This window comes from Cygnus olor, chromosome 3 (genome assembly GCF_009769625.2).
Source record: "Cygnus olor isolate bCygOlo1 chromosome 3, bCygOlo1.pri.v2, whole genome shotgun sequence".
Lineage (NCBI taxonomy): Eukaryota > Metazoa > Chordata > Aves > Anseriformes > Anatidae > Cygnus > Cygnus olor.
The window spans coordinates 53,383,531-53,410,685 of record NC_049171.1 but is presented as its reverse complement, the minus strand read 5'-3'; the positions used below and the strand labels follow the sequence as shown (position 1 = coordinate 53,410,685).

The 27,155-nt window shown below is 35.9% G+C and overlaps 1 protein-coding gene across 1 annotated transcript in view; it reads left to right on the top strand.

Annotated features, from left to right (window-relative positions):
* The window catches only part of FAM184A (family with sequence similarity 184 member A), an 80,230-nt gene that overhangs the window by 16,703 nt on the left and 36,372 nt on the right, over window positions 1-27,155 (top strand). Inside the window, 13 exon segments of the mRNA XM_040551977.1 lie at window positions 7,811-8,474; window positions 8,477-8,524; window positions 8,527-8,662; window positions 10,384-10,520; window positions 13,009-13,190; window positions 13,862-13,923; window positions 13,925-13,989; window positions 13,992-14,053; window positions 18,404-18,523; window positions 20,565-20,726; window positions 22,297-22,354; window positions 22,357-22,421; window positions 22,606-22,752. Coding sequence (XP_040407911.1) covers window positions 7,811-8,474; window positions 8,477-8,524; window positions 8,527-8,662; window positions 10,384-10,520; window positions 13,009-13,190; window positions 13,862-13,923; window positions 13,925-13,989; window positions 13,992-14,053; window positions 18,404-18,523; window positions 20,565-20,726; window positions 22,297-22,354; window positions 22,357-22,421; window positions 22,606-22,752 — 1,908 coding nt within the window.

Sequence of the window (27,155 nt, the reverse complement as noted above, 5' to 3'; positions counted from 1 at the left end):
GGTCTTTAAGGTCCCTGCCAACCCAAGCTGTTCTATGGTCCTATGGCATCAGTTAATTTCACCAAGCTATATTATACACAGTCTTTCTAACCTTTAAACTGTAGGTAGAAAGCAACATAAGTTCTCTTTAAATATATATTAGATTTAGTGAGAAGACCTGCCAAAAACCAAAACAAAATGGAAAGCTAGGTATCAAAGTTTTTCCTTATTAGAACCTTTCCTGACTGTGTTAGGGGAAGAAGTGCATTAACTGCTGGAGATACTTGTGCTTAATGTTTTTAAGAATGCTATTAAAAAATAACATCTGTGTATTGTTTACTTAATTATTTGATAGCTGTTTGAAACTGAACTTTGAAAAATATTAAACAAACAAATTTATTGTCTGCTGCTAAATGTTTTACTCTGCAAAGCAAATCTATTCTTTATTGTTTCTTAAAAGTTAAGACATTCATAATTCTGTGGAACAAGAGCGGGTGTTCTAGAATTTGCATTGTACTATGAATAGTCTTTGAAAGTGCTTCAGAATAATTTCTTGATATTCTATGAAGGTGACCTTCATATGTGGTTTATTTGGGTCATTCTCAGGTCTTCTGTTAGCCAATGGTGTGTTTTGAAATATACTACCAATTTAGTGTGCTTTTTGTTTCCTCTTTCTTATAAAAATGGAGAGTTTTACAATAGTAGTCAGAACTGGGCATTTTCATTTGAGAGACTAAATATATATAAACTGACATGTGCATGATACAGACCTGTACGTGCCTCAAGGCACAAGGCCTTAAGCTAATTATTTAATGTGAAGTTGCACGCAAGTATTTAACATAAAAATAAATAAATAAATAAATGGTTGCAAGCGTATTTGTGTGTGTTCCTTGATTTAAGATTTCCAATATTTTCTCAACTCCTTCATTTTATATATATATTTGTGTGTGTGTGTATGCTGAAGAAAGAAGATTTCTTGGTTTTCCTTTAATCATCCTTCTTTATCATGCTAGCTATTAAAGATTTTCTTTGCTTCCTAGAATAGTTCCTGGTGCCCAAAACTTGAGGCCTTGATGAAAAGCCTTATTTGACTTGACCTGTCAGGCATTAGGGATATTTACGGGAGGTGAGAAACTCTGAACAGATCTACTTTTGTATGATGAATTGCTGGAACAAGAGGAGTTAATGCCTTCCATTTAATGTAGAATGAAATACTGTAAAAGTGCAAATCCAGATAATCGTTACAATTTAAGTACTCTTAATCATTTAACAACTCGGAATCATGTTGCATTCAAGATGCCGAACAAAAGCATTAGTAAAAATCTTTATTGCAGATGCATAGGACAGCTTTTGAAGAACATTCGCTAGTGTAGCTCTTGAGAAAACTGTATCACTGATAGAGTTTAGATCCAATTAGGTAACCGTAATAAGAAAATCCAGATGTTGGACTGGTGACTTAGTATTCGGGTTGAGCAGCCATGGGATTCACCTTACTATATTGGAGAAATGGAAAAGAGATTGTTTTGGACAAAACAACATAGCTGTAAGCTGCCACCAGGATATCAGTTTTCTTGTAGGTCTTTAATGGAGATACTACAATTTTCCTACTTAAGTATGCACTTACTGACTTTATTCAGTTGAATGGTTCAGATAACCTGGGGTAGAGGGAACTGCGAAAACTTGAAGTATTTTGATAGATGTACACTCTCTAGATAGATTAGAGAGTTAAAAAAAGTCTATTCAGAGCCATATTTTTTGCAGGATTGCTTTTAGGAAATTTAACACTAAGTGTGTCTTCACCGCTGTTTGTCGTGTGCCAGTTTGGTTTTTCCAGGTGAGTGCTAGACAAATAAACATTGAGATAGCGTGAAGACTGTCTGAACTGCTGGGCTCAGAGGGTTGTGGTCATTAACATGTGCTGCCCCGAGATGTTGAGGTGTCTCTATCCTTCGAGATATTCAAAACACACTTCAAAAGGGCCCTGCATGACCTTTTTAAGCTGACGCTGCTTTGAGCAGGGTGGTTGGACCAGATGACCTCCAGAGGGGCCTTCCAGCCTCGGCCATTCTGCGATTCTGTGCATATGTTGTTTCTGTAATAGTTAATAAAAATTACGTGTTGAACATTTAAGTTGTTGCTGTGAAATGACAAAAATAATAGCCAGTATTGTGCAAATACTGAGAGGTAGCTTGGAACTGTGTTTTTCACTGTACGATAGATCCCTGTAGGTTGCTGGAAAGTTTACCAGTGGGCCATTGCAAACTTGTCCTAGATATTATTCTCAAAGTTCAGCCTGAGGTGAAACTTGGACTGACAAGTGGTGTGATTTGAGCAAAAGTGACTGTGCCAACTTCTTTCCTTATTATTTATTTGTTTTTAAGGTTTTAGGAGAAAAACTGTAAAAAGGAGCGGAAGCTTATTGATCAGCTCTTAGTTTGAACATCGATTTTTGTTTATTAAAATCTTGGTAACTTTTCCAGAGAAAGGAAGAGAAATTACTTCAAGGTAGTATGGTATGTCTGGGTAAGTGGCTCAAATTCTTCTATAGTTATAACAGTTTCATGAATAAAGTTTCTGGTTGGGATTTTCTTTTTGCATTCTGAAAAATCAGCATTTACCCTTAATCTTTCAGAGATCTGTTGTAGTTAAGGCTTCCATAAAATGAAAAAATGCTGTAGCTGAAAATACTGAGTTGGAAGTCCTGCAGTGTATGCTTTTTGCTCTGATTTTTTTTCCTGAATAGCCATTTAGACCACTGGTACAGAATTCCTCCTTGCTCCTTAGAGACTGTGTGATATGTTCTCTTACACGTTTGTGTAAGAGAGCTTTCTTTATCAATTAAGCAAGTAAGTGGTTTAGGATTCTAGTTTGATTTACAGGTATCATCTGAGTTGAAAAATAAGAACTAATTTCCAAGGAGGAATTACATTAGTTCTCACTCTAACTTTTGAAACTTTTTTAAAAAACTTTTTTTTTAATCTTTCATAACAGTCTTTCTGCAGTGTGTACTTGGGCCATACTAAAATATGTCATCATGAAAATGCAAATTTAAATTTTGTTCTGACATCAAAAATATTAAACTTTTTACTCTGACTTATCCTGCAAGTTGGTTTTATACTTTACAACTGAAAACAACTCTATACACAGTTAACAAAGTGTCTTTTAATCATGCAGGTAATATACTGCCTAGAAATAGCTGTAGTTGAGAACAGTGTAACATGAATGTACAGAACTGGATTGCTGCGTAGCGTGGACTTGCATGACTGTCTTAGAGCCAGCAACACAAGGCTAGAACAGCTGAGCATTTCTCTCGGCGATAGATGTCATGTAATAGATGTCATGACATGGCAGGTCATGCAAAGCAGTAGCAGCGATGCATGTATCCATCTCTCTTGTAATGGGGAAGTCCTCATGTCTATTTGATTTATAGTAAAGAGGTGCACTTCACTTGTATCCAAATGCTTCTCATCTTTATGTCGAGGTCTTCAAGTCTACCTTTTCTCCTGTAAGTGGTGTTTTGGTTCAAGATTCTGCAGATCATTTTTGGATGTTTTACTCCTGAAAATCAGTTCACTAGAATCTGGCCAGCAGGCACGCCATCTGCAGCTTTCTTTAACATGCATCTTACACACTGCTTCCAGTCAGTGGCTAATGTTATTCAACTGAATATTCAACCACTCTCATAGGACTATACTGGTATCTTCAAATAGCTCTTGCCATTTCATCTGTATTTCTTGTTTGTGTGACATCACATCTGCTTGCCTTGCTTAGTTGTTAGTGAACAGTGTATGTCCCCAGACTTATCAAGACTTCTCTTTTAAAAGAAAATTAAGTGTAAATGTTCACAATAAATGTGAAAGTGAACCCCTCCCCATAATTTGTTTTCATTCAAAGGTTAGGTAGAAGTGGAAATCTGTTGATGTGTTCTGCCTGGAAATAAATTATGCTGAACTTCATGTCACCATCCTCTAAACAATTCATTTTACACAGAAGGCATTAGAGATTGCTACAGCAACAAACATTCCCAAGTAAAAATAAGTTGGTATTTGTTTTCAGAGGTTCTAAGGGAAATAAGTAATGAATTTTAATTAGGCATAAATTTGGTTAATGTACAAAGACTGTACTGAACAGCAGAAGGATGTTTTATAGTAAATTTTCCTGTGGCAATACACTTCAAGGATGGTGGGAAATGTCAAGTTCTTGCCCTAGTTGGATTTTAGCACAAAGGAATATTGGTGCAATACTTCGACTGGCTGTTTTGGGCAGAAGCTGTTGGAGGGAGACACTGCTTTTACTGCTGCAGACCAGAAATTTGTCTGGTAAAGACGAACTTTTTCAGGATTTGGATGGTTACCTTATGTCTTTTGTCTTCACTTGACATTTCATTGGTCATAATACATACATTTTAAGTACTTAAATATATTATACCTACTTGTGAACAGACAGAAAGAAAAGGGGGAAATGTAACAAAGTGTGTGATTGTTCTGGACTGTATTAGATATTACTACATAAAATTAATTCCTGGAGGATCTTTTGATGTCTCTTGTCAATGTTGTAGGCTGTTTTCTGTTTGCATCCCGCTGTATCTGTGGGGTGTGACTTGCCCCTACAGAAGCCTTGTTAATGTTTCCCAGTATATTTTACTACTTTCTGTGTGAAGCAGCTCAATTCTTGTTTATCCACTGCTAGAAGGGGTAGGTCAGGCTCGTTGGTTTGCGTGTTCCAAATCATGAATAAGTTATGCATGAGCAATTCCTCGTTGGCACTGTAGTTTTTTTGCAGCTCACGAAAAAGAGATGTAGCACAGACCAAGTCTTGGGGTGTCTCTAGAGTCTCTGGTGGTTCGGGCTGGTGGATGCAGCACCAACACTCTCTGGCAGTAGCACCCACATGCTAACTGGGGACAAGGCTCTTCACCTGGACTGGGCTGAATACAACACTCTGCCCCTGGGATCCACCTGTTAAGTCCAAAATGAAGGTTTACCAGAGATGTAAGGTTCATCTTTGCATTTTTTTTCTAATAGGTATCAGTTCCTGTTTCCATGTAAACTTGAAGAAAATGAACCACAGTCATTTTTGGTGATGTTTTTTTGTGCTACAAAATATATTTGGCACCTAATACTAGTATTAAGGTGAGATACCCATTTTTAATTGGAAAAGCATTCATTCCATCATGATGAAATTGCTGGCAGGAGCAGATGACCCAAGTGCAGCTGACTATGCAAGAGTATAACATCTGGTTTGGAGCCAAAAATGATTCTCAGCCAAGTAGTCAAACTTCATCTTTCAGCTAAAGTACTGAATGCTGTTTGTATTCCATGTGGTGCAAGATACCAACGCAGCAAAAGACTTGCTGAATGTTACCGCACAAAGTACAACTAAACGTACCAGTGCCCAGCCCTTGCTATAAAAAAGTCATTACTGTTTTTGTCACTAATTCTGTTGTGGTTCTTCAGACCAAAACATGTAGTGTTTCATTGGATTCTTATTAGTTACATTATTGTTTTGTATAAAAAGTATTAAGACTTTTAGCTGATAGTCCCATGGTAGTGGAGAGTTTTTGGTCTGTACTTCTGGAATAACATACTAATTGAAAATACAGTCTACTTTTTTTCATGTCATCTGATAAGGACTGCGATGTGTATGATGTGTTTAGAGTGGAGCTGGGGAAAACATGAGCAATTTATAATTCTTGGTAATATGCGGTTGAACTAGGGTATTTTAAAATTTTAATTTTAAAAAATAACAAGCATGCTTAGGAAATGGCTAATCCTTTTGATTCATAAATGAAGACTGCAAAACTTGTTTTATCTGTGCACCTCCAATTTTTGCAACCTTTCTACCTCTGAATTTTCAGAAACTTACTCTAGTGTTTTACTTTTTTATTTGCACACTATACCTTGTTAACCTTAGCTGCAGTTTTTTACTTCTATTTGTGTATACCGGATTCTGGGAGTTTTAATAGTCTACTGAAAAAATGAGGAATATAGCAGTTAGTGTGAAAACAGTCCAAGTTCTGTGGCAGGGTATGAAGAAAATCCAGTGTTGTGTGGTAGGTTTGTCAGAACTTAAGGTCATCCACTTTACGGTAAGCCTTCTAACTTGAGTGGCTGATGAGGGAGAAATAAAGGACGTGACCTTCTAAAGAGACAAGTAAGGGCTCTGCTTTGTGCTGTAAGAGTCTGAGGTCTGTGTATGGTAACTGTAAGCACAGTAAAGACAATAAGTAGGATTTGGAAGAAAGCTTACTCCTGTTAATGGGTGGCACCTCAAAGTTTATGTGCTTAGGTTTATACAGAGAGGCAGATTTACCTGTTAAGAAGAGCTAATGTCTTTCACATTCATGTCAGGTGCACTCTGCCATGTGTGCCAAGTCTGTGGTCATGAGGCAGGTCCAAGGTGAAGCCCAGGACTTAAGTCAGTAAATCAGGACAAGGTCCAGACCGGGGCCCTTGCACCTGTGTGGTTTTGTGCATGTGCACACGTGGTACTCGCTTTTGTGACTGGTTGGACAAATGATGTGTCTTGACCCTCCAGTAATGGAGAAATTTGACTGTATGCTGGTGACAGGAGAGAGAGGAGAGCTTTGCATTCAGAAGTTCCTGCTGGCATCACCAAAACCAGTGAGAGTATAACAGGTTGAAAACCCTTGGGTGCCAGGCATTGCAACAATAGCTATGATTCTGTTAATGGAATTGCATGTCACTTAGTGTCATTTTTTTGGTAATGTATTAGAGGAAATTTTTGAGTCTCTGAGCTACAAAGCTCATTTGCACTAGGAAAGCTATTTTTTTCTAGGGAAATCCAAAAGACTACCTGCTGCCTACAGAGATATTAGCAGTGTTGAGCACAGTCACCAAAAGCATGGCAGAGCCATTTTTTCTCTTTCACTAAATAACATTTGCATAGGTCGAAAAAAAATGAATAATGCAAGGTAAACTTTTAAAAAGTTATTTCCTTGCTATATAAAGTTGAGTGAGGCAGCTTAGGTATTTTTTCCATTTGTATCTGATGATGTTTCAGAACTTTCTTTTTGTTTTCTATTATAAAAAAAAAAAAAAGACCGCCCTTTTAGTGTAGTTTTTGAGCTGCATAGCTTCCTGGGCTCCCAAACTGTTGGCTGCTTTGCCAGTTACCCTTCTGTTCAGCTGACTTGCTAGCGGAGAAGTTGGCAAGCTCGCATAGCCAGGGACCTCAGACCTTAGGAGACTGACATGCACAGGTAGTCTCCCAGATAAGCTGTCAAAAAAAAACCACACTTGTATCCGAGCAACCCACAGGCCTTTAAACCAGAGCAATCAATGTTGGCATTTGAGGTTTGTTTAAAATAAAATATTTAAGAACAGTCAGCATTTGGAAAGAAGGAATTTGAGTTTTAGACTTCATTACAACATGAAAGGAAATTGGAACTTACACTGTTTCGTGTGTGTTTGTTTTCTGATAGACAACTTCTGCTCAAATTTCTTTTTAGGCTATGCTTTTAATTCTTTTAAATAAATGTTTTGTTTTTCAGATGTTGAATGTTTTTTTCTCTTCCTCCAGTGGTGTTTACAGCAACAGCATGCTTATAAAGGCAAAACTTTGATCAGGAAGAATATAGGTTTAAAAGCATAAAAGCCCATTCTACAAAACTGTTTAAGATTGTAATTACTAATACAGAGTTTATACAGTCAAATTGATAAGACCATTTGGTGACTTACTTGTATCAGGAAAACGGGCCAGATTGTCAAAGTAGCAAAGTATCTAAGCTCTTTTTTGTTTTATTTTATATTTTTATTAGGCAGATAAACAGAATGCCTTTTCTCAATATATTGTTATTTCATGCTTGCAGGTAATATATGCATTGAACACTAAAAATGATGAACACGAAGCTGCCATCCAAGCCCTTAAGGATGCCCATGAAGAAGAAATTCAGCAAATTCTTGCAGAGACCAGGGAGAAGATCTTGCAGTATAAAAGTAAAGTTGCAGAAGAAATGGATCTTAAGAGAAAGATCCAGGTTTTGGAAGAGTCACTGGAAGATCATAAAAAGATGAAACATCAGGCCTTGACAGAATTTGAAGCATATAAGGATAGAGTTGAGGATATGCAGCTTTGTGCAGAAGCCCAGCATGTCCAACGTGTAGTGACCATGTCAAGAGAAGTAGAAGAGATTAGAAAGAAATTTGAGGAAAGGCTACGAAGTTTCATACAGTTGCAAGTGCAGTATGAGAAGGACAAGCGTTCAGCTCTGGAAGACTTGAGAGCTGCACATAGGCTTGAGATTCAAGAACTTCTGAAGACTCAACAGAGTCAGAATGCTACCTTGAGTAAGGGGCAAGAAAAGCTAGAGGAATTGCACAGACTGGAGCTGGAAGACTTGAACAATAAAGTTGAGGAGTTAAGACTGGAAAGAAAAAAACTCATTGAGGATTACGAAGGCAAACTCAGCAAAGCACAGACCTTCTATGAACATGAACTTGATTCTTTGAAAAGATCTCAGCTTTTTACAGCTGAAGTCTGCATGCTTGCAAAGAGAAAGAGGTGGAGCTAAGAAAAGAATTTCAAACCAAGAAAGTATTTTACGGAAGAATCTGGGAAAGCTTAAAACTGAGTTGCAAATGGTCCAGGATGAAGCTGCCAGTCTACGGGAGAAATGCCAAAAACTTCAAGTGCTCTTAGTACAGCAGAAAACAATGTTCAGGTGGGGCCAATAATACGTAGTGTCAAAGACTGATTTGTTTTTTCTTTTCTTATTTAGGCTGTCTTTCTGCCAGACTGTTAGGTTGAGGTGCTTGGAACATGTAAAATGAATGTTCTGCTATTCATAATTGATTTTCATCCATTTCTAAATGTTATTTATTTATTTATATTATTTTATTTAATTTTCCCCGACTGGATTAATATTTGTTTATATTCCAGTAGAATCTAGAAGCCGCAGCCCAGGGGATAGTTTTAGTCTCTTTATACAGGGAAAGTGTCTTGCTTTCAGCTGCACATGACCAGAACTTGGTTGATCCAGCCATATTACCCAAAGGGCAGAAAGTACTCAACAGATTACTCAAAACCATTACCACTTAGGAACACACACGTGCACGCAACCGTGCTGAATCTTTGCATCAGGTCTTCCCATAAATTCATCCCTACCTCCCAAAACAAAAGGTTCAGTGTAGGAAGGAGGATGGTGACTGGTAACGACTGAGATGTTATGCCGGGTAAACTGGAACACTTGCTAGAAAAGGTGAAAAACCACTTATCTGGGCTGCAGAAATGTATTGTACAGGAATGTCATAGAACGGTCAAGATAAATATAATGAATATTCTTTATTCAGTGCAGTTGTGCTTATAGAGATCAATAATGACTACCTGGCCTAAACATCATGGGTATTGAGAACAGTAGGTTTGTGGGAGGCAAGGAAAAACAAAATAAAACAAAACTTTCTGTATTTTAACTTTATAACAAAAAGTCTCTGGTGATGTTTTTACAAGCAGTAACTAAAGTGTTGCATATATTTTCAGTATTATTTAGATACTGAAGTTTTTGTTCAATACTAACGTTTCTTTTCCATAAAGAAGGAAAAAAACATCCCAGAAATATAAAGACTGATTATTTTTTTTTTGGTCATCAGAAAGGAAGGACAGGGTATGCTGGACATGAAGGAAAAGATTCTGTGAAATACTGCTTGTGTTTCGGTAACTGTGCTGAGGTCTAAGGGTACTGAAGATCAGTAATCTCTGTGTGGAAACTTAAGTATCTTGACTTTAGCAGTTTTAGTAACTCTCAAGTTTCCAAGTACCTTAAATGTGATGATTTTAGTAGTTCTGGAAGCATCCAGGACATCATTGGTTAGAGCTGAGAGGGACTATTAGCTTTTTCCATTTATAATCTAATTCCTGCCAATCTTTTGCAATATTTTGCTGCTTTCTTGTGTAAAGGCTACAGGGTACAGTGAAAGAAGGCTACCTTCTTGATGTATCAGAAGATGAATACAGAATACCTTTTTCCAGTTTCCCAAGGGATCTTCCAAAAGTTCATTTTCAACTCGGTTTAATTAAGGAAAATGAAACTGCTCAGCATGTATAATGTATTCTTCAATTTGAAGAACTCTGAGACACCTGAAAACAAGCATCTCAAATTGGTCCCCAAAATCTTGTGGACCACATTACCACTTTTATTTTTCATATATCCTTTTGAATATTGTCACGCTTCTCTTTATGCATCCTTGTCATACCACATATCCAGTATCTTATGGTGCTTCAATGATATTTTTGGAAAAAACACATAGAACAAAATGAGTATGGTGACAATATTGCAAGATTTCAGCTTTTGTTTGAACAACGCTTGCTTTACATTTTCACTTAAAGCTCATTTAAATTTAAACATGATTCTATATAATAACAGACATTATACCATGCTTCCTCTAGGTTCTTCAGGAAACAGCTAGATGATGTGAAGGAGGAGGAGATGTCATTGCTAAGCAAACACAAAGAAGTGGAAAGTGAGCTAGCAGCTGCTAGAGAACGCTTACAGCAGCAGGCCACTGATCTCGTTCTCAAAGCCAGTATGTATGTTAGTAACATAATTTGGAAATCAACTTCATTTATTAATTCTAGCCTTTCTTTTTTCTTTTAGCCTTGTGCAGGTTTAGAGTGCTTAAAAACTGTTTAATGCTGTGCAGAGAAGTTTGACAAGTTTTTTATAGACTGTTTTGATATTGCATGCATTGTACTTAAAATTCTTTTTTATGTACTTGTATAAATGTTGTATTTGTATGCCATGTATGTATCTTGTAGGCTTTGAAATGTCTTGCCTTAACTATACTCGTACAAAATGCTTCTGTCTTGTATTTCTTTGTTCTCCATGTAACCATTGAAACATGCCTTCCTGTTTCTTCATCCTTTTTCTGTTGCTCCGTGGTTTTGCTGAGACTGTGGTAATTTGCTTTACACCTATTTTCAGAAGATAAGCAGCTTTTTGGCTTATAGATTTGTTCAGGTTTCTTTATAGCTATTTTCTTGACTTCTCTGTGCATTTTGGCCTAAGGAAAGGCATAGAAAATTGTTTGAGTTGGCTATACATGTGTGGATTTGGATTTTACCTCATTAGTGCTGTGTCTCTGGCAAACTGTTTAGTGATAGGACATGGGCATGGACTTAACCTGGTTAACTATGCTGCAGGTAGGTTAAAAATAAGTACCTGGCTTATCTTTGGTGTTTCTCAACTAGACAATCGTAGAAATACCCTGATATTTTCCAGAAGTTAGCACAAGCCCCAGGGCCCATCCCAAGAGTCAGTTTGGATAAGATCACTTCCTTTTGAAGGCTGAGATGCTGCTAGACTAGACCAGTTCAGCCTTAGGACAGAATTGCTTCCCAGCATTAACACAGTTAATACTGTAAGTGTGCTAGCACAGATAGCTATATGTGGCCTAGCCCTCGAATTGTGAATGTGGCCTGTATCAAGGTTTTATTTCGGTCCTCAAATAATGAGGCAGCTCTACAGAAGGACTGAGTGTGTCTGCTTTATGTCTAGGGTAAGTGCATACACGAGCTTAGCTAAGGTAGGGGCTTGGAGTACTCTAGGCTATATGTTTGACAGTATAGAGACCAACTGGACACAAGACTGGATTGTAAATAGATAAAAGGAATAGGTTCCCTGGTAAGAGAATCTCAAATCACCAAGCCATTACCATGTGAGGTAATTGGATACCACCTTGTTTAGGAATGGTTTCTCTTGTCAGCTCAAATGTGGAAGTCAAAAATCTTGTCCCAAAGAAACTGAGTTCTCGTACTTAATTACCGTATGAAGTATTTACTCATATTGCGATTTGAGAAAACTGCCAGTCTATTATGGGAAATTAGTGTATTATTCTTCTGTTTATCTTCAGAAATGGCTGAACTTCTGTAACTGTTGTGGTTTAACCTGGCAGGCAGCTAAACAGTATGCAGGCTATTTGCTTGCTCCCCACGCTCAGTGGAATGGCAGAGAGAATTGAAAAGTACAGGAGCTTTTGGGCTGAGATAAGGACAGTTTAATAATAAAGTGAGAAGGAAAAAAAAAAGGGGGGGGAGGAGGAGGAGGAGGAGGAGTAAAACAAGTGATGCACAGTGCGATTGCTCACCACCTGCTGACTCTGATGCCCAGCCATCCCCAGCAGCGGCAGCACCTCCCCAGCCAGCTCCCCCCGTTTTATTCTTCAGCATGACACCATATGGTAGGGCACATCCCTTTGGTCAGTTGGGGTCAGCTGTGTTGGCTGGTGTCCCCTCCCAGCTCCTGGGGCACCCCCAGCCTCCTTGCTGGCAGGGCAGCACCAGGAGCAGGGAAGGCCAGACTCAACAATAACTAGAACATCTCTGTGTTATCAACATTATTTTCCTTCTAAATCCAAGTGCAGCACCATACTAGCCACTATGAAGAGAATTAACTCTACCTCCTCAGCCCAACCAGGACAGACATTAAAGCAAGCCTCTGACCCACAGAGATTTAGCTCGTGCTCTGCTATAGAGAAAATGAGTTCTGTGCAGCTTTTAGTCATATCCTCATAGCAAAATGTAGTGTAATTCTATGTTTTACATAGCTTTAGCTGCTATACCTCGTATGGTGGTGAAATTACGAGTTTGATAATGCTAACATCTTTACCATTAGACTTCAGTGTTCATCTCTCTTTTACCCTGCAACAAGCTACACAAAAATGTGCAGTTTTAGGTGAGGTTCTCTGAGTTTTTGAGACATACTGTGCATGTTCATACTCTTGCCTACCTCTACTTTCTCTTGTAGTCAATATGCAATTTTGAACCAGGAAAACTGAAACTAAAGGAGCCCCAGCACCAAGTCCTCAACAGCTGTGGGATGTTTTACGATAAAACTAAAAAGGGGCAAATGTAAACATTGTTTACAAACGGGAATGTAAACATTGCAGTAAAGATAATATTGAGATCAACATGTAAGCTTCCACTAACTTCTTGAAATTGCCAGAGTATTAATTAATTTATACTTCGATTACGGGAACAATGACACAAGGTTTTAAAGAGTTATGTTGTTTCTAGGTCATATTGGAATGCTTCAAGCCACCCAAATGACTCAAGAAGTTACAATCAGAGATTTGGAATCAGAAAAGTCTAGATTAAAGGAAAAACTGTCCCAACTGGAAGAGGAAAGAAATTTACTACAAAGCAAAACACAGAGTCTGGATGAGCGACAAAGACAGCAAATTCTGGCCTTGGAGAAGGTTAGACATCCTACTGGCTTTAGCTGAATAAAAGCATAAGACTTAGAATTGTAAGGGAAAAAAAGTGAATATGTTTTCATTTTAAAGTTTGGTAAGACTGGACTAGGACCTGTATTAGTATGTTCCAAATGTACTTCACGTTTTAACATAGAACAACTAACATAGGGCTTAAAGTGAGAGCAGAGGGAGATCAGATTAGATGTTGTTCAGACTGCTTTGGACGTCTTTTAAGCAACTTCATATAACTTACTGTGATATGCATAGATGCCTAGTATCAAAAGTGTCTTGGGAAGAAAAAAAGTGAAACGGTTAAATAATAAATTAAAAAATAAGTCTCTGAAAGGTGCTGCACATGTTTGAAACTAATGAGCTGAAATTTTCTATAGACTTGATACCTGATGGCTGTTTCCCCAGATTAAATAGTGCAAAAAAAAATAAAAAGAGAAAGATTTTAAAATGAATATATTGTTTTGCATGGATATATTTAAACTAGTTTTGGTTACATACAAGTTTAATCAGTGCTTAGTGTTCACTCAATTTGCTTTATATGAAAGTTAATTTTTGTTGATTTATGTCATCAGTAATGTTTTGTATTTTTCGTCTTACTGGAATGGTGCTAGGATTTGGTTATCCTTGAATAGAAGTAATTTTTTTTTCTTCATCTTTTGTAGAAAGTAAACGAAGCAAGGGAGCCACAACGTGAATATTATGAGAAGGAGTTGGTAAAACTGCAAGCAGATTAGAGGAGAGGCTGCACAGTTGAAGGAGGCTCATTCAAAGACTTTAGAAGAATTGACCTGGAACACAATACTGCAATAGAGGCTGCACACAGTATGCTAATAAAGATAAGAAAAACTGCAGATGTAGGTTTGTTTTTTCTGAATAATCAAACATATTCCAAAAAACAGACATTATAATTTGAGCCTTGTACTGCATGGTTTTGTTCTATGGCAAGTCTTATTTGGAGCTACCTGCAGATTTGCTGGGCCTTTCTGAAGAAGAAACTACTCAGCCTTTATTAAAGTAACACATGCCTTATAAAAAAAAATAGTGCTCTTATTTTTCTGCATACAGAGAAAAATTCCTAGCTCAAAACAACTTCTTTGTGATGAAGACTACCACTTTTGAGTGTAGTAGGTGTGTTTTTCCAGTTTTGTGATCCATATGCAGAATGGTTGGAATATCACTCACGATTAGTTTCTCTGAAGGAGGCTAAAGGTTATTTACAATTCCATACATTGAACGGTCCAGAAATACGAAAAGATAATATATTAGTACTTATGGATGCTCAGAAGACACAGCTGTACTACAATATCATAAATTACGCTAATTTTATGTAGGACTATTAATTTACCTTTGACTAGAATACTGAAAGTTTAAAGGCTCTTCACTTTCACAGAATTTGCCTTTTTGGGATGAGAGGACAAATTTTGATGTATTATTTCATAGTCTGATTGTATAGATGTTATACACAAGTTCTGCTGTATAAAACAAGATATGGATAAATGTTAATCATTGATGTAAGGCTTTGCTGTGCTCTTCTGGTCAGTGTCCACAAGAAATATAACAAGAAACACAGTTGTAGGCAGTGGTGTGGGTCTTGGACTGATTTTATTTCCCAAATTATTTTACTAACGTGTTGCTACTTAATCTTATTTTGAATAAATCACAAAGATTTTTTCCATGTCTCCCAGTAATGGAAGTAGTTCTCTGAGAAATATATGCATCTGATCTTTCACGTTTACTTTGTAACTTTAAAAATGCCTTTTATTAAAACAATGTATTGTAAAGGTGTCTGGGAATATTTCCTTCACTTCAGTAAGATGGTGGGGGTTTTTTTGGGGGGTAGGGTAGGGTCAGTTTTATTTGTGGCTTCATTTGCCTTTGAAAAGATACTGAGGTTTTCTCATTCCTAGGGTTACTCTTATACAGAAGAAAACTTATCTGTAGGAACATGAATTGTAGGTTCAGTAAACACAAAGACTTATCTGCAAAAGAACTGCAGTTTTTAACTGTAATTTAACTAGTATTCCCCGTTTTTCTTAAGGGGGAATAAATTCTTTAGGTAAAGTACGAAAGGAATTCTCTCTGCTACTCCAGGCAGTACTTACTGGTATCAATTGTTGGATTTCTCCACATTTCAGGACCAAATACATAAAAATTCTTATTGATGCACTCCTAAGCACTTAACTCTTAGACTCACTAATAAGTCATATGTGGAACACTGGAAATGATCCAGAGTGGGTTAGAGAGCAAAGAATAATTGCATTAACTGCTGAAGCTATCCTCACTCTGAAGAATTCCCACTGGAAGATTGCCAAATGAAGATGTATCGCTCATACTTAAAGAAATCTTTGTGATGAATGTTTTCATTTTTCGAGCTTTATAAAATAGCTAAGCTTACATTTTTAAACCAGAAAAAGTCTGTTGCTTATATGTAAACTCTTTTTACTACCTGAAAGTCAGACTGTTTCCAGTTGAGGTAGTTACTGTTTCTAGTTTGTTGAACAGGGAAGGTTTCAAAACTTTTTAAAGTTGGTCTTGTGCAGCAAAAGGTAGAAATCTGCTCATATCATATTCATTACTGACCAAAAAAAAAAAAGTCCATGCCTTAAAGTTACTTTTTAGAGGATACAGAGGAGAAAAAGGAAAAAAAAAAAAAGGAGGAAAAAGACATTTTAAAAATTTCAGTTTAAAATTAAAACTGGGATGCATTCTGCTCTGTATGTAATTGGATGGTTCCACAGGGACAGCGCCCTTTCAGTTCAAGAATTTGATTGCTGTGGGAATAATAATATTAGGATACTAATGGATACAGTAAAACTTTGAGGTTACAGGTACAAGAAATTTTAGATTTTACAGATGTTATTTAGTTGCAGTTCATGTTAGACTCATGATTACTATAAAAGATTTCAGAATATTGTTAATTATTTCTCTTTGCTGTTGTTTTACGTTTACATTTACGTTTGGGATATAAAGCAGTGGAAACTGCAGTTCTGTGGAGCTGTGCAGCTTGCAACCTGTAAGCAAGGTACGAGCAAGCTGAGGATATTGCAGTAGGCAAAACTAAGAAAGTGGTTGTGGAAGAGGAAATCAGATCTGTGATACAGGAGCATTACCCATTCTCCTCTTAGGTTTGACACAGACTTGATTTCAGCACTGCTCTCTCATAAATAAGTGCTGTCAGGAAAACTAAAAGTGTTTTGTCCTAGATCAGCTTCCTGTACCTGTGCTGAGGTACCCGTACTGCGTATATGTAAAGGTCTAGAGCGGTAGGTACCTGAAAGCTGAGTTTAGAATTTCGAAATAAGCCAGGCTGGAAGGGACCTCAGAAGATCAAAGTATATAGCAGCATATAGCGGGGACCTGTTGAAGCTGCCATTGATCCTGGTATTTAGGCAAACTGAACTTGGGAATTCTGTTAAAGTTCACTGAAGTTAGCAGGATCGTTCTGGGGCCTGGTGAGTCTCTTATACTGACTACAGGGGAAAGAGTTCTGTGACAGGCAGAGTCACAGCCAGTTGGACTTGAAACTACAGAGATCTTTTGTTGTTGTTACATTGTAGCTTTTTTTTTTCCTTGTAGTATCTTTTTTGTTAAATTATTGTTTTATTAAAATATTTCTGCTGTAGTCACTGATGCTTAGGAAGAGTAATTTACTAGGGGACACTGTTGCCTTCTGCAAGTGTTTTCATTGCTTTTCAATATGTGATAGTCTTTCTGTACACCTGATGAAAATATTTAAATCTTTTTATGTCTGTTATTTTAGACCATGTTTGCATCAGTGGTGTTTTTCTTATGTTCTGACTACCTTACAAAATTGTTTTAAAAAAATAGTTATGAAAAGTAACAGAGAATAAAAGAAAGGTATCATAAGATAGTTGTTCTTAAATCATTAAATTAGTTAAAAAAATCTTTAAATTAGTTGAAATAGGTAACGCCTATAAATGTGAGAATTGTGAAACTTGATTCTAGTCAGGGGAAGTTAACTATCAAAAGATGTCAGGGTCTAGATCTCAGTATTTCTTAATTGGTATACTATCTCCTCTGTGAAATATATGTCACTTTTTTTGTTTGTTTGTTTTCTGAGTAATTCAAAGAAGACACGGATGGTCTCAGATGCTGAGAGGAGTTGAGTCTAATCTGAGGAAGGAGCATAGCACAAGAAGCCTTTGGGTAGACAACATGAGGATTTCTTTGGGACTGAAAGACTGGGAAAGTCATCATGGGTTTAGTAGTCTGGAAAAAATGGGACATGAGTTCTCTGAAGAATGAGAATAGGACTCTGAAGAAATGGCTTTAATATTTCTTTGCTTCAATTTTTCCATCTATAAAATGAACTGATGCCATTTTTACAGCTTATAGAAGGATTATGAAAATAGAGTTGCTAATAATTTTTCAGAACTGCACAGCTGTACTGACAAGTGTCATAAAAGAACTAATTACTCAGTTATCAGAATAGGGTCTGAATAGTGCCAATGAAATTTTGCAAACAGCATATTTCATAGTGCAAACAAGAAAGATTGAACAAGTCTCACTTAAGCATCATTTGTCGCAGTAATTCATCAGGTCCTCCAAAAACAACAGAATTTGGCTGTTTACTCTACAGCAATTGAAGGAAAACAGTGTTATCTTATTCCTTCCACATAGCTGAACTTGAGGACAAATTGTTGATTAGTTTGGATTCTATATAAAATTTATATGTATGACGTGATTATTTAGATATCTATTTTAATTGTAACAGCATGAAAAACTTCATAAAGCTCAGTCTGGATTTTAAGTTTTGCTATTGTCTTTGCAGGTATGTGTAGAAGGTAAATGGTTAAAAGCCAACAGATAAGCATTATCAGTGTAATTTTATACAAAGTGAAAATTTTTCAGTTGTTGATGGAATGCAGAAGCATGAAAGTAGAGGTAGTTTTAATGATTTTGCTAATTAAATGCAAAGTGAAACTAATCATTGAGAAGGAAGTCCTGTATGTCTTTATTTTGTGATTAATCAAGGATGTTAGATGACAAAATAAGCTGAAAAACTAATACCTCTATTATAAATAGAAGTAAATGTTCATGTTTTATCACTTTAAGGAAAGGACAATTCTTGCTTGAGATCAGGAATATTATTTATGCAAAGATGAAGAATTTTCATGTGGTATACCTGTACTTTTTGATACCTTATCACAGATGTTTAACATTTCTTCTTATTTCTGAAGGAGTTGGAGCAGCAGTTTGAGAAGGAGAAACTGCATTTGGAGGATGATAAGAATCAGCTTCGACAACAGCTGGAAAATCTGAAAGAAGAATTGACAACAAAACTAACTTCTGCCAATCAGGAGGCAAGGGTTAACTTAATTGTATCAGCTAATAGTCCTGTGTATTAGATCACATTTAATCAATAATGAGCTTGTACTCAGTTTGTGCTTAGATTCCAGTGCAAAGCAAGAACTACACTGTTCAGTCTGTGCAGAGTATTATTTCTATTTAAAGTGGAATATTCTTCAAGCATAAGTTACTCGACTCCTTCTGAGAAATGATTTTATAGTCTTCTACAAAATCAACAAAGCAAAAAAAAAAGTACAAAAATTTGACATAAACAACTGTGCTTGTTTTTACTCTGCTTAACTTCGCTTAAGCTACTAAGATCTCTCTACACAAAGTATGTCGAGAGAAAGAGGAGAAAGAATAACTTGTAATTAAACCCATATTTGTTTATAATTAACATACTGTGAATTTTAGTCAGCTTTCTAACTTGCAGATCGTCTTCATATATTTCCAGCAAAAGATGACATGCAACACTTTCTTATAATGAGCCAAATTATTTAAAACATATTGGTATATGCAGTCTGTGTTAATCGCGTATCTCAATAAATACACTTTTATTTTTGAGTTTATAATATTGACAATTGAAAACAGTTTCTCAGTGTGTTCACTGACCTGGAAGAAACTTGTCTGTGAAATGTCTGGCACATCTTTAGCTTATTTCTTATGTTTCTGCTGCTTCTTCCTTTTTTGTTTGTTTTTAAGTTAAAGACTTCATTTAACAGTAGGCATATATTTATCGCTTTGCAGACATTAACTCAGCATCTCTGCTGAGAAGGCTGTTTTTAAACCTATGCCATCCTGTTTTCTTTGTTGACAGAATTTTTTTTACAGCAACTGTCTTAGCCAAGGGACAAGGAAGATTCAAGCCTCATTAAGCCTATTCCTAGCATCAAGCTACTTAAGAAGGGCATCATCTTAAATACGTGCCAGAAATTTCTTTGAGTGTTCTGATTAAGTCGATACCAACTTTTTCACATATCTTAGGATGAAGTTGTCTTTTTACTCTTTAGATTCCTAGGTGAATTCCTCTTTTATTTTTATTTTATTTTTATTTCTCCTCATTTCACCTTTGACCAATCAAGATTTTTTAGAAAGTCTGTCTGTCTCTCTGATAGGGCCAGTTCATAGACTGCCCTCTCCATGCAAAGGATTTCTGATGACTTTACTAAGGACCATTTTAAACAGCTTTCAGTACTTGCATGTAATTAATAATTATATAATTATGCTAACAAACAGAAGCAGTAGTTAATGTTACCCAGAAACCCAAAGATAATATTTTAAGACACTCATCCCTTGATATTTATATCAACATGAAGAGGCAATGAGATAGACTGTTAATTCTGAAAAAACTTCACTTCCCTTTAGCTGCTCTTCTTTGGTCTCCTCTGCCTGCCATTACTCCATTTTTCCAGCCTACATATGAAAAAAAGTTTTTCCGTTTAATGTACAATGTTTAGTTTCTAATATCTTACTTAAAGCAAAAGAAGTATAGTACTGTTTTACAAATGGGGAACTGAAGTACAAACAGGCACACATAAATGTATTGTTATGTAGCAGTTAGGGAAATAATCACATTATAATTTACAGATACTATATACTATACAGACTAATTTATGGACAGGGAGTTTGTCTGAAGACAAAGAAACATATACCCTGGTACAAGTTAATTTATCCATTAGATTAAAGCTTACGTATTTAGAAATAGTGTTTCTCATTATTTTAATTTGCATAAAATGTGCTTTCTCATAGTAAAATTACAGGTAATTTCAGAACTTTTATGTAACCTCTTTCCTTGCAAAGTGCTTCAAATATAGGTTGGATTTTTTTCTTGTAAAAAATCCTTTAATCTGAATCTTTGTTTGCTTTTCCAGTGTTACAGGATTTTGTTTTTTTAATACACAAACATTAAGTGTTATTAAAGGAGAACAGGTTGTGCAAAGGAAAAAAAAAAGATTGGAATTAGAAATAGAAGAAAATGAAACCAAGCTGACTAGGCTATTGTTAGTAATAATTATATAAATTACCTTTTTTAAAAAACAAAATTACATGTTATAGGTGTGTCGTCTGCAAGACCTTGTACGAAAAAGTGAACAAGGCCTTGGTACTGCAGAAGGACATATCTCCAGTCTTCAGGAAGCTCAGGAAATACTCCAGAAAGAACTAGAGTTAACAAGAGCAAGACTGCGTGAAACTACAGATTCATTGTATAATGTTGAGGTAACCATAGTATTGGAAAATAAATTGTGCAAAGTACCGTCACTGTGATTTCAGTCTTATTATTAAAATGGCAAGACATGTTTAATGTACACATTAGTGAAGGAGCTATGTGAACTGTACCTGCCATAGTATGTCTGTACAAACTATATCCAGAGTCAGACTTCTCAGATGCCTGAGTTAACAGAATTTCGTGAAAAAGTGAAAAGGATATGTGTTACACCACTGTTGTTCTAGACAGTTTCATGTCTTGATGATAAACATGACCCAGAACAGTATTGGCTCTAGAATTCATTAAAACATGCACCTAAGACAGTTTTGTGGGTAAGCTCAGCATTCTGAACTCCAGGTAGTATGGCTACCATCACCTACTGTATACCTCATTAAAATCACATTAGAATGAGATATAAGATTACACTGAGAGGTTTTTTGTTTGTTTGTTTGTTTTATTATTATAAACTTTAAGAAAGAAAAGCTTTGATATGAATGTAAAATTCTAGAACTGCAAGTTAATCTGTCAGTAGGTCATCTACTGACAGTAGGCAGGCCACAAAGATGATCAGAGAGCTGGAGCACCTCTCTTATGAAAGGCTGGGAGAGCTGGGGATGTTCAGCCTGGAGAAAGAGAAGGCTCTGGGGAGACCTCGCTGTGGCCTTTTGATACTTAAAGGGGGTTTATAAAAAGGATGGAGAAGGACTCTTTTCTTGGGTAGATAATGATAGGACAAGGGGGAATGGTTTTAAACTAAAATAAGATAGATTTAGATTAGACACCAGGTGGAAATTCTTCACTGTAAGTGTAGCGAGATGCTGGAACAAGTTGCCCAGAGAAGCTGAGAATGCCCCATCCCTGGAGATGTTTAAGGCTAGGTTGGATGGGGCTTTGGGCAACCTGGTCTAGTGGGTTGCATCCCTGCCATGGCCGGGGGTTGGAGTTAGATGATCTTTAAGGTCCCTTCCAACCTAAGCCATTCTACGATACTTTAATACTGAGCATAACTTTTTTTCCTCTTTCCTCAATAAACAAAGCACATTTACAAGATTACAGCAAATATTTGAAGTAGAGCAAAAGAAAAATATCCCTGAATCTGATTTCATACTGGTAATTTTCTTAAAAGGAGCAGCTTGAAGAAGGATATTGTTATTATTATTTTTTTAATCTATGGTCATTAGATGTGCACCCTATTACAGTTTATAACTTGCTCTGTGTTTTTTGTAATTTAAGTATGCATATGAACTGCTACATTCTCTCTCTTCACTTATTCACATTTAAATATTCATATATAGCAGACTACTGGCAATAACATTATCTTAGATTATTTCCAAAATGACTTATTAGCAAATTCCTTTTTAAAGCTTTTTAGAGGAGTACAGAATTATGTTCCACAGGTATGTAATGTCAGTGGAAGTATAAGTATTAATAGGTGAAATCAGAAACAACACACAGTGAAAAAGTTATAGTCCAAGGCTTATAAGCCAATTATAACAGATGTTTTGGGTATAATACATAATTTAAGGTTTGAAATACTTTTTTGCTGCTGATCAGTCTCTATTGTAAAGCTTATGTTTGCAGGGAGAACTAGATCAGGAGAGACAACAGCACGAAGCAATGATTGCTGCCATGAGAGAAGAAGAAAATTCAAAGTTGACAGAATGGCTCGTGACTTGGAAATCAAATGGACAGAAAATCTTCGGCAAGTATTAATTTTTGTCTTTGTTTTCTTTAAATAAGAAATAAAGTAAGTATTACGTACAAATGTAATAGCAAATGAAAAGTAAAACAAAGGTTTTTTTGGTATTATCTAAGCTTTTCCAGTTATTGCTGAATTTTTATTTATTTTTAACTTCTTGCATTTTAGTTTTGACCTTTATTTTTAGACAGGAATGTAATAAGCTTCGTGAAGAGCTGAGGCTTCAACATGAAGAGGATAAGAAAGCAGCTATGACTCAACTATTGCAGCTGAAAGAACGTGAAAAAAATGCGGCCAGGGATGGATGGCAAAAAAAAGTTGAAGATCTTTTAGACCAGGTAACTATAGTCTCTCTGAGAATTTGAAAGCCATTACAATTTGGTTGCTGATGCTTTATTACCAATTAGCTACATGAAATTGTTTGTGACATCTGTCTTTGAAATGAAATTTGTTAATGTTTTTTAAGCCTAATCATTAATGAACATTTTGAGTAACCCATGAAGATATCTTAAAATGATATGAATGTTCTTCATGCTGAATGCAAATAAAACTTTTTGCAGATTTTTTGGAGGCAGTGGGAGTCTCACAGCTTCACTGAAAGATTTTCTGATTCTCTCTGCTCACCTACTCTATTGTAAATATTTACCCAAGCTAATTGTTTGAAGTTGGAGTTATCTTATATCTTTACAGTACAGACACTGTACAAGTCACTGAAAAGTCAAAACATCCCTCAGTTTCTACAACATATTTCTTACAACTATGTCTTCTCTTAAGTAATTTTGGACATTATTTTTGTTTGGACATAATTTTTATTTGGACATAATTTTTTATAAATACTGACTTTGTAATTGCAGCTCATTTTATCAACTCAGTTATGTTAGGTAATTCACAGAAAATACTTGCTTTGTACTTTTTCCAAACCATAAATGCCATAGTGCTGGTTTTGTTGGCTACGGTTTGAAAGAATAGCTGACAATGAACAAATACATTTTAAGGAAAAAAAATATAGATTTGGAACTCATTAGATGACTGTGATTTCAGGGTACTATTTTGGGATGGCTTTAAATTTGTTGTCTAATTTGAGAAGTTAATAACTGAACGTGCACTTGATTACAGAGCTTCTTATATGAACACATAACAATGTGTTTTGGTGCCAAGGAAATTTAAGCTTTTAAAATCTTGTAGTCTAGGCTCGTAAAGGCTGAAGGTTTGAAGGTTCTTGGTCTGATGCTTTTTACAACATGAATGTAATAAAGGAATTGAACTCATTTAATTTTAAGTTTCACTTACTTGTCTTTAACCAAGCTTCATTTATTCTATTTACTTGAACCTGTAAACAGCATTTTCTTCATGAGAGTACAAATTGAGAGTGGAATGTTAAGCTTTCAGTAGTTTTAACATGCTTCTCTTTTCCTTTTAAAAATACCATAATAAATCTAACCTACTGTTTTAGAAAACTCATTTGACAAGCACAAGGTCCATGAAATTACTGGGAGGAGAGCAAAGTTCCAACTCATTTTTCTGCAGTTCAAACTTGCTCTGGTCTATACCAGCAGTCCTATACAATGCTTTATCAAAATAAAACAAGAGCAAGGTCTACTGCTGTCTGCAAAATCATTTGTAAACTCTTAACTTGGCAGAAAGTGTGGTCTGCCTATGGTCTTTATGTTAGAAAGTGTCTGGAGCTTGACCTTTAGTTGTATAAATGCTGTTCAGAAAGGTTGAATTCATAAATTAATTGCTCATCAGTATATTGCAGTATAGGGCATTCCAGAAGTTCTAATGAACATTTGGGGGGGGCGAGATTGTAAGAAATTATTTCTAAAAAAAAGTGCAATAATGTATATTTGACAGATATAATTTAAGTTTAAAGGACATGAGTATCGTTTCTTGCAGGTTGATAAAGTATGATGTGAAACAGTGATAGTAATCTGCTTTTTAATTTAGATAACTGCATTTCTTGATAAATTTATTACGTACTTTCATTCTTACGGGTACATTGTTTTCAATATGTATTGATGCATCTCATACTTGACTAAAAATGAGTTACAAAGAAGTATAACACCTAAATTGAAGTATTGGAATGGTTATGTAAGCAAGGTTTTGAAAAAGCTGGTTTTAATGAATGGAGAGAAGAGAGACAGTGTAGTTATTTAAACTGTAGAAAATGTTATAGAATACTGTGTTGTACACACAGTATGCCCATTTTGGGGTACTGCAGATTGGTGCCATAATAAATGAATGGAGAGACAGCTATAAATGGCAACAATATTAAAAAAAAAAAAAAAAAAAAAACAGTTGAATCCAACAGTTTATGTCAATAAAACAATTTTTAATGTTATACTAATTGCCAAATTTCTGTCATATACTATTTCTTGCATGTTTGATAGATGAGATCTAGCTTTTAAATGAAGCAAGGTAATATTTTTGCTTTTATGCTAGTACTGCTAAGTAGTCTTTTATAGAATTGCATGTAGGATTATTGATTTTGTAACAGTAGAGTTTTGTTATGAGTAAAATAATTCCCTTGAGAGAAAATGCTTTTCAGCTGATCAGAAGTTTAAATGCCTTATTGCTGGTTGTAAAGCATCACTTACCATCTACAGTTAAATTTGTGGTTGGTAGGTTAATTGGATCAGTGTCTAGAGACCAAGCGTGTAGCTCTTTTTTCTGATATGAGAAATGGTTGTAGAAGACATAAAAAAGAAAGTGCTTTTCCTTTTCTTTTTCCCCCTGTAAATTTTACCAAGTACTTCTATATCAGTCCATGAGGGAGTTTCTTCATGAAATATGCAGCAAAATCATATGTGCTAGCTCTTTTTCCATTTCTCTTAGCTGTGGAATGCACTTTTAATGTTTTTTCTTAAAAACATTTTACTGCTGAGAAGGCTTCACCAAGAGCAAAATGGAAGAAATTTTCTTTTTTAAAGCATGAGTGTGTTCTCTGTTCTGCGGATTCATGTTTTGCAACCTTCAATTTTGAGGAGAACTTCTGCTCAGTTTGACACGCATATTCCTATCTATTTATTTTTATATTCTATATAGAATTTCTGTATTTCTATTTCTGTAAACTGAACCAGGTAATATGATGTGATGAACTTCTCTATGTTTTAGCAAATATTGGTTCTCCTGTCTTCCTTACTTACCAGAAATACAAGTTCCAGTAAGTTGAAAGAAATTTTTGTCAGTTTTTTCCCCCATTCTTATGTATTTTCATACTATTATGTGACCAAGCATTAGCATGACATTATTTCTAACTTTGTTAACTTTTTGCATACAAAGGTACCATCTTCTATTAATGGAAATAGTACAGTGAGAACGGACAAAAGTATACTACATACACTTGGTAGCCCTTTATTGTTTGTCCTGCTGCAAAGGTTTGCTACTGTTTTGAAAAAGCTTATGGAAACTTCTTATTTGGAGTTTGTTTCTATTATGATTCTTTTCCTTTTTAAATGATCTCAAAATAAACATGAGAAACTTTTATTTATATCAAAGTATAAATATTTCATTCTGATGTAGACTTTATTCAAATTGCAGTTTTTAGAAAATTTCGAACTCATTCACAGAGTCTTAAAAACAAGTTCTGGCCACTGAATACAGTCTTGTTCACGAAACTGAGTGCTGTAGAAAAGTCGTAGAGTTCCTATACACATCTGTAAATGACTGTTGTCCAGTCTGCTACCTGAGGACATTTATTATAGGTCTTTATTTGCCTGTTATGCAGAGCTGACATGCGTCCACGTAAGGAAAATCAGGAAATGCTACTTTCTTTCCTTAGCACAAGGATTAATGGCCTGTTCTACAGTCTTGGTAATCCTTGGCTTAGAAGATTTGCTGTTGAATGTATGCTGGAAATTTCTGCTAGAGAAAACCTGCGTATACTATATCTGTTTCCTGAAGGAAGGAGGATTAACTCTGAGCACAGAATCATTTCATTCCTTTCACTTGATCTTCTCATGAGCGCACTGTATAAATGTTTGTCTGTCAGAATTGGGCAGGATGTAAATTTCAAGCAACTTCTTTAACTCTGGTCATTCTTGTATTCAGTAGTAAGCTTAATATGACATCTAGTGGATGGTGTCTCCCCATAAGGATTTGGGGCAAAACTTAAAATGTACTTACAAATATGAAATGCAGAAATTCAAGAGAATAAAAAGAGAAATCATACCAAGGAGGGGACCTGGAATGCAGTTCAGGATAAAGTTCTATGCCTCTTCTTTAATCCGTAGATATTTATGTTATTTGCTTTTTTGTTGTTGTTTGTTTTTCAAAGGGGCACCACTACCTGCAGCTCTTGGAAACTTTTCACAAGTGACTATAGCTCTTATACTGTGGTAATAGGAGTCCCAGAGAATCAGGGGAGCTTTGGGAGTTTCTACCTAGGACCTCTGGTCCAGTTTCCGTAAGCACCCTGCCACTTAGCACTGACTCTCAGGAATCAGTACTCCTGTAATCTGAGTGGGAAACCTATGCTTTAAGCAAACCAAAATTTATTGTATGTGAGCATATGAATAATAATGCAAGCCAGAGTCAATGCAGCCTTCAGAGAACTCTCTCTTGAGAGTATTTCCCCTTGTTTAGTGATTGTCTGTACTCTTTAATAATAAAGCCTTGTTCCAGGATCCATATTCCATGCAGAGATGTGATCCTGGAGTTTAGTTGGTGTATTTATCATATCCAGATTGGTCATTATAGTTCTGTCTGAAGCTTGAACATGAAAACAAATGCATGAGATCCA